Source organism: Gambusia affinis, linkage group LG24, assembly GCF_019740435.1.
Source record: "Gambusia affinis linkage group LG24, SWU_Gaff_1.0, whole genome shotgun sequence".
NCBI lineage: Eukaryota > Metazoa > Chordata > Actinopteri > Cyprinodontiformes > Poeciliidae > Gambusia > Gambusia affinis.
The window spans coordinates 5318309-5326085 of record NC_057891.1 but is presented as its reverse complement, the minus strand read 5'-3'; the positions used below and the strand labels follow the sequence as shown (position 1 = coordinate 5326085).

General features: G+C 37.9%; 1 protein-coding gene across 1 annotated transcript; it reads right to left on the bottom strand.

Moving 5' to 3' along the window:
* Positions 1 to 5102: 5102 nt before the first annotated feature.
* lg24h8orf74 (linkage group 24 C8orf74 homolog) lies at positions 5103 to 7749 on the bottom strand. Its single transcript, XM_044109993.1, has 5 exons — positions 7570 to 7749; positions 6984 to 7167; positions 6437 to 6660; positions 5444 to 5602; positions 5103 to 5362 (listed from the first exon to the last, which is right to left on the bottom strand). Exons 1-5 carry the CDS (start codon positions 7732 to 7734, stop codon positions 5144 to 5146), a joined length of 951 nt encoding a protein of 316 aa, XP_043965928.1. The 5' UTR covers positions 7735 to 7749; the 3' UTR covers positions 5103 to 5143.
* Positions 7750 to 7777: the final 28 nt, after the last annotated feature.

Sequence of the window (7777 nt, the reverse complement as noted above, 5' to 3'; positions counted from 1 at the left end):
ATGTTTATACTCGAATTAGTCTGTTTTTCCAATAATTTTAGCCAATAATACTGAGCTAATAATGTTGGGAAATATTACTAGATAGAGAAATTACAGAGTTGTTACAAGCTATCTTGTGATTCGTGAAACTTTCACAAAAATTCATTCTTACTTTTCCATAAATTATTTAAATATTGTCTTGTGAACTCAACATTATATCTATTTTCATTTCTGATTGAATCGCTAGATTAAAATTGATTTTACAACCAAAACCATGTTTAAAATAGTAAAAGAAGTTAAAAAATCTCTACAATTACAGGTCAGTGTGAGGTTATGCTGCTGCAGTAAGGAGAGGCATTAATTTGAAAGCATTTTACACATCTGTAACAGAAGTGAGAATAATTGAGGAAGTGCCCCGATTTCGACAACAAAACAAAATAAAGCTCAAGAAAGAACCAGGCTGATTTCTTAATTTGCTCTTACAGGCAGGCGAAGCTGGGATTTGTCTCTTGGGTTGTTTCTGCAGCATTTATTGAAGAAAAAAAAATAAAAAGAAACCAAGAGAGACAGAAGGAGAGAGAGGGTGGGGGGGATCAAGGTCTCTCCCTATAATTACAAAGATAGCATGGTTGCTCTCCCTCCCTAGCGGAGGCTCCGAGGCGTCACTCCCAGTCCCTTCCTTCATGCTGTACAAAGACTGTTCTATCAGCCCTGGAACGGCATCATCGCTTGTAAATTAATTTGGGGTTCCTGTCAGCCGGGCCTCTCTCCTCTTATCTGCTGGTGTAATATGGAAGCCTGAGAGGCCCACGTAGATGCTGCTGAGAACACTTAAAAGAGCAGAGGTGAAGAAGAAGAAGAGGATGAGGAGGGGGAGGGTGTAAAAGAGAAAACCGATAGATAGGAGGTAAGAGAATCACGTGGAAGAGGTGAATTGGCCCCTAACTGGATGTCGGAGAAGGACCTGACTCAGTGATAAGTGAATACGGCCTGGCATCCTATTTTATACATTCACACACAGGCCATTCGTCATCCAGACTGGACTCCACTCCGAAGGGGCCTTCACCTATCAGCACTATTTGTCGCCGTGTCACAGGCTGCGGATAAATCTTCTCCCAAGGATCCTCGTTTAAATCCGCCCCCTATTACCAAAGGTCCGGCCCCGTCACGATCGCACGAGCTTAATACACACTCCCGCACCTCTGACCCCTTCGGTTGTTTGTAATTAACCCCTCACCCGCTGTGTGTAACCTCAATTCCCTAATGGCAATAAATGAGCCTGCGTACGATCCCATTAGAGGACGGCGTCATGATGGGGAATTAGGAGCTGATCTATGAGCAATGGGAGCATTTTGTTATCCAGTTAAGGTGGAGTCTTTGTTACCAACAGAAGAACCGTGTCTTCCACGTATCTGCTGACTTTACAGGCGACTGAATAAGATTAAATAGCTGTGGAAAAATAAGATCTGTTTGGGATGAAGATATTGGAGCAACTTAACAATAACAAAACCCAGAATTATGTTTTTTTTATGCTGTATCCTAAAACAATAATGACTGATAGGAATTTGTTACTTCATATTTTGTTTCATTATGAATCAATGCACTTTTCTCTAGTGAGAAATGACTTAAATAACAATAAATGCTGTCAAAATTGAGACATAGCACTGATTTAAACATTGGATAGCAAAAAGGTTTTGTAATTTGGTTGACCTTCATACTGTAATCAAAGGCTAATACCCAATTGTTTAAACTACCTCTGATTAACAACAACTGGAACATAATTTAACCTTAGTGAGTATTCCAATATTTTCTGATGATTAAACAATGAAGATAATTGATTATTTGAGAGACCTAAAGAAAATATTCAACCAGCGTTTTAAGAGTCAAGATGAATACACCTCAAAACTATTGCAGATGCTTTCTTTTCTATTTTTAAAGATATATCTTCATTAAGGTGATGTAATTTCTGTTTTTGCACTTTATCCAATAGGGATTACGTCTGGGAGGAGTATTTTTTTTTTCTTTTCTAAACACTCCGGTTCCTACAGCAACACATTTAACTTAGCCAAATCAGGTTTTGGCTAACACCAAAGTGTCCAGAAAATAATCCTAAATATTGGACTCTGATACTACAGAAACATTCACGTTGTTTCATTCAGCTTTTTTCTGCTGACAATAATTATCTCCACTCTTCTTTTCCGCATTGAACAAAAAATATCTTCTTTTCCATGTGCACAATCAGAGCTGCTGAAGCGATAAAGGCTTTTCCAAGACCATCGCTTCCAGCTTTGTACATCGAACAACAATGAGGGGGGAAAAAAACAAGCCAGGAATATAGGGACATATTCAGATATCTTGGCAGAGCACCAAATGGCAGAAAGAAGAAAACAACAGAAGCTTTTTAGGCAAATGAACAATAAGACATGAATCATCTATTGTGGCCCATTCTGCAGGGCTGGAAGATGAATCCACAAGAAAAATTGGTTAGTGTCCAGACATACGGGAATGTGGAGGTGGACTGGGCTGAAGGAACGATGGTCGAATTCCCAACAATTCGTTTCCACAAAGCACTCTATTTTTAAGGATATTGTGTGCAGTTTGTCATAAATTTGCACAAAGGATATACAGCTCTGGACAAAAATATACAACCTCAACACAAATGTAATTGTTTACACATGTAAGCAAGGTAATTTTATGGTACTTTTTTTCAATTTCAACTTATTATTCACTTTTACAAACAAACGTTATAAAATAACTATGGAAATAATTATTCAACAATGACATTTTGTTTTGTTTGGGTTTGTTTTTGTGCTTCTGCAGAGTCAGCTGGCTCTAAAAGAGATTGTCTTATTAACCTTTGGATATCTACTGCCATCTAGTGGCCTCGGACAGAGCACACACAAAAAAATGTAAACAGCAGAGTCCTTCGGTTGCAGAAACATCATATGAGACTAAATCTAATTGTTTTTAACTTAAATTTTAAATAACCGTCATTATGGTATGTACAGGAGATAAAATTAATGAGGGTAACTAAGACTTGCTCTAATCTGAACATAGATTTCTGGGCTTTGCTAAATGTAATAGTGCAATAAATATGCAAAAATTGTTTGCTAATAATTAGCTGTTGATGAATTGACAGTTCTCACAGTTCAAGCCTCTTGTTAAAATTTTAGATTAAAATCATTTTTGTAAAAAAAATAAATAAATAAATTTAAAAAAAGCAATTATTTTACCTGAATCGATATATCCTAATAAATATATTTTGTTACTAAATTTGATTATAAACATTTTTAAAAGCATGAAATCAGTCTAAAAGCCTCTTATATTGACAAATAACATGGATGATATCTCAGGCTTGGACCAACACACGTTTCTCATTATTTTCCTGATGAATTCATTACAGAAATAAACTGATTCATCAACAGCAACACAGCCGTCCGTCCACCATTCAAGTTTGTGATGCAAAGCACAGATTAATCTCCTTGTCTGCATCAGAGAATAAATCACTCGAACATAATTAAACGGGGCGAGGTTATAAGTGACACTAGGTTCCATCTAAATTACACACCGAAATTTGTTCCGTTCATTTTGATCATTTTACGCCGACATGTCTCAACTCAATCACACTTGTCACTCTTCTAGAATGTGACTTGACAGAGAGCTAATTTATTCCTATGCGCGCTATATATATCCAATAGTTACAGTGGTTTCCAAAACCTAGTTTTTATCTATATTGGACGGTCAAAGCTTGTAGAATTAGCACATCTGCTTTAAACTTCTCAGTAATTTTATTTCTGACTGGTTTTGTTCCTCTTCATTTTGATAAACACACCTCAAAGAATAGCTGCATTTGTACTGAGAATCAATTTATACACAGGTGAACTCTGTTTACTAATTAGTAGGTTTATTAAGGTCCAGGGATATTTCTAAACAGTTTTCCAGATTTTGGGAGTGAAAATTAGTTAAAAACCTCTATATTGTATTGGTCTGTAAATAATTGGTGAAAAATAAAGTAAAATTTGTGGCGAATATGTTCAATGAATTATTTAGCAGCCCTTCCGTGAGGACAAGACCGATTTAAAGCGGCTCAAAGTCAGAAAATATTGTAAATGAAAAGGTTTTTGGAACAATTCGAGATGAAAATGGTTCAGACTCACCTTTTTCTGTCCGCATTTCTTTTTTTCTTCTTGTTCTTCGACGTCTTGTCACATTTTCTTCCACTAGTTGACATTTATTGTAATTTCTATCCAAAGTTGCCACAGAGAGACCCTGGCGCTTCTAGCTCGGTGTTAAACACGCACGAGAAACAAAACTAGCGTTTAAAAACATGCTAGCAACGGCGCCAGCTCTTTTATGTAAATAAAATCCTGTATTCACAATAAATATTTCAACCTCTTCTTTAGAAATTGTTCTAACGTAGCATTTGTATTAGGTAAACAGAAAATATTAATAATATGCGTAAAAGCTGCAGTACCTATTTTAACCACACGGTGTACGTGTTGAGTCCACTTGAGGGTGAAGATACGTTTCATCCATTTTATGTCAATTTCTGCTGTGCCTGCTCCAGGCTGGCGCCAGGCGGCGCTAGGATCCTCCTGGATCAGACTTAGCGCTCCTAGAAAATAAAAATTAAAACTCCACGTGATGCAATATTGTGATGAAACCTGACTAATATATCTAGCCTAATCCAAAAATAGTCCATAATAAGCAATTATGAAATGACAATCTTTCTGGTGGCAAACCAGCCCACAGCATGATGCTGCCACCACTAGGGATGGGGAATCATTGAGATGTTTTTCATGGTCATGAAATAAATTGCATAATAATAATAATAAATTTGAAAATAGTAAAATGTTTTGTTGGAATTTATGTTTACAATATAAATTTTTAGAAAATATATGCATATAAATGCAGTTTATAATTGTAGTTTAGTGATAAAACACCTCTAACCAGTTGACTAAATATTATTTGTGCATACCTTGCTGAACTTTCATGTGTTGTGCTACTTCCTCGAGAAAAGCATGCGCATAAAATAAAAATAGATCTTAAGAGCTAAAAAGACAAAAAAAATTCAGAGACAAACCACCAAAATTAGAACCGTAAACAATAACAGCTTGCTTTGTATTAGTTTCCCTTTTAATTAAATCTGCTTTTAAGTTTTCAGTTATTTCTTCTTTCCTGCTTTTGGTTTTGGTTTTTCTCCCTTTGACTTTTTTGATGTCACGACAGGAGTTGGTATTTTCGGGCGTCCAGCAGCGATCAAAGCCTCCTGCTGCATTTTGATCTGACAGATCTCCTTGCGGAGGGACACCTCTTGTCTCAGACTTGCTAGCACTTGGCCCCCTGTGGCTTTGACTGCAGATCGAACCAACACCACAGCACTCTACACAGAGGAGCAGAAATAAAGCAGCACTTATAATACACAATTTTCACTGGATTTAAATTATTTTAAGTAAAATAATACCTCTTTGTCCAGAATCCCATCTGATGGGACGTTAAAGTCCTCCAGAGTGACCCGTGGCTCGGCCAGGACACATTTGAGTTTTTCCTCCAACTGCTTCAGGGAGGAATCGCGTTTTGCTCGCAGCTCAGACTGCGCCTCCCACATCTCGAGATCGGTGCCCTGCAGAACAATTGAGTGTGTCTGAAAAGCTTTATGTTTCTTCACATTACAACCACAAACTTAACAAATTTAAAGTGAGAAAAGCAACAATACCAAAACCTGAAAAGTGTTGTGTACATTATTTTCCCATTTCACCATCTTCGCCGTTTTTTCCTGTCCCCACGGCATGATGCTGCCGTCATCATGTGCCACTATCAGCAGGGTGTGCTCATGTTAATTTGTGGAGTTGGTTGTAAATGCATGTCACATTTTTATTAATTTCCACATTTACTTTGACTTCATTAAATCAGAATAAAATGTACTGACGTTTATGAGAAAATGCAAAAAGTAAAAGAGTTTACAAGCTTTATGAAGACGATCAAACATACATTGGGGATTACAAAAAATTATATCAAGATTTAAAGTTTCACCCAGAACACTTGCTAAGCCCGGTGTTTGGGCAGTAGGGCAGTCATTCATCCAGCGGCTCATTGTAGTTTTGAGTTAAAAATGTTTAAAGTTGACAGGAAATTTGAAAATATCACTTGATAATCGTGTTACTGAAAGATTGGAATATTAACACTTGAAGACCAACTATAAAGTCTTAAAAAATGCAAACATTTTAAAAGACTTAAATAAATAAGCTATGCTTAACCTGGTGGGGGCTCAAGGAAAGCCTGGTGGCCTGCCAGGCTTATAAAACACTGGGGGAAACCCTAAAGATTGTATCAAAGTATCAAAAATGGAAATATTCTAGCTCCACAGTAAAAGGCCCTCTGTTGAGCATACGACGTGTAGCAACAAGTGTGAAAATTCACTCCCCATATTTAGCGTTCAACATGCTACTTTTCCTACCTGTGCTAAAGGGCAGAGGGTGGGCGGCAGCTGCACCTCCAGCTGTTTCCGAACAAGCAGCTCCTCAGCCGTTACATCTACCGCCACCTGGAACAGCCTCCTTCTGCAGACGCAGGTGTCGATCAGGTACTGGGTGAAGACATGCCGGTGTAAGGGCGTCAAGTATGGGAAATGCTCAAACAGCACATCTCGGAGCAGGGGCCAGAAATTGTTTATGTCGAATTCTGGATGGATAGAAGAAGAATAAAAGGCAACGGGGAGATAGAGGAGGTTTAATGAACCAAAATGCAACTCTTGGAAATGATTTATTTGAATAAATAAACAGCTCTGCAGCTAAACAAGCCTGAAAGGCTTTTTTTTTTTTTATCATGCTAAAAGGTTGCTTGTGTAAGCGACAGAAAGTGAATCATTAACTGACTCACTCTAATTTGAATGCACAGGTGGAAGAGAGCATTTCTGTTTGCCTATCAACAACAACGTTACCATTTGTGCAGCAGAGAGAGCGTAATGTTGATTTCCCTAATAAAGGAAACAGGCTTGTTGTTACCATGAGACTGAGGGAAGATGGCCTTGGCAAACATAGCTGAGCGGATCACGTCGGCCCAGGAGAAGCCTTGCCCTGCGGTGAACATGGCGACACCATATACAAACTCTTGATGTAAAGGGAGCTTTTCGTTGGTGAACTCGAACCAATGGAAGTGACGGCTGAGTCTTTGGATGCCAGCATTCCTCTGGAAACAGATGATATACATAAGCTATCAAAACCTACATTGAATCAAACGTTAATCAAATAATAAAAATTAAAAAATATCATCCTTCCACTTTTCCATCATTAACTACTTTGTGTTAATCACACAAATCATGTAAAAATACTTTAAATGTTGTGGTTTAATTGTGATAAAATTTTAAAAAGTTGACTTTTTGTGTTGTTTCTCTAAACTCTGTACAGCAGTTCATCATATTAAAGCTAAATTTCTAAATTATCTGCCAAATTATTCAAAAATGTTCCTTCAAAACATACAAGTGGCCTTCACGTTCGTATCTGTGTTTATTATTTATTGCTGATATTTCCGTACACCTGAACGCAGCATTTGAACCAGGTAGTAAAATGAAAGGCCCGGCTGGTTTCCTACCGGAAGCCTCGCTATCTTTGACATCTCCGTCTCTGAAAGGGAATCCATCCAGGGAGGTTCGAGGTCACTCGGTTGCCATTGGAGACCACCAACGCGGAAGTTACGCTTTCGCTGTGGAGGACGTGGTGACGTAGCCAAATCGTCACTCGTCAACCTAAAACCCATACAGTGGTGTTCAATGATTTGAAATCTACTGGGTAAACAGCGC

Bases quoted from the DNA above. Each gene is read 5' to 3' on its own strand.
- lg24h8orf74 (XM_044109993.1), bottom strand. From the start codon at position 7,734: ATGGGTTTTAGGTTGACGAGTGACGATTTGGCTACGTCACCACGTCCT. The intron at 7,168-7,569 runs GTAGGAAACCAG...ATCTGTTTCCAG, and splicing joins CAAAGATAGCGAGGCTTCCG to AGGAATGCTGGCATCCAAAG. The intron at 5,363-5,443 runs GTATTATTTTAC...TCCTCTGTGTAG, and splicing joins ATGGGATTCTGGACAAAGAG to AGTGCTGTGGTGTTGGTTCG.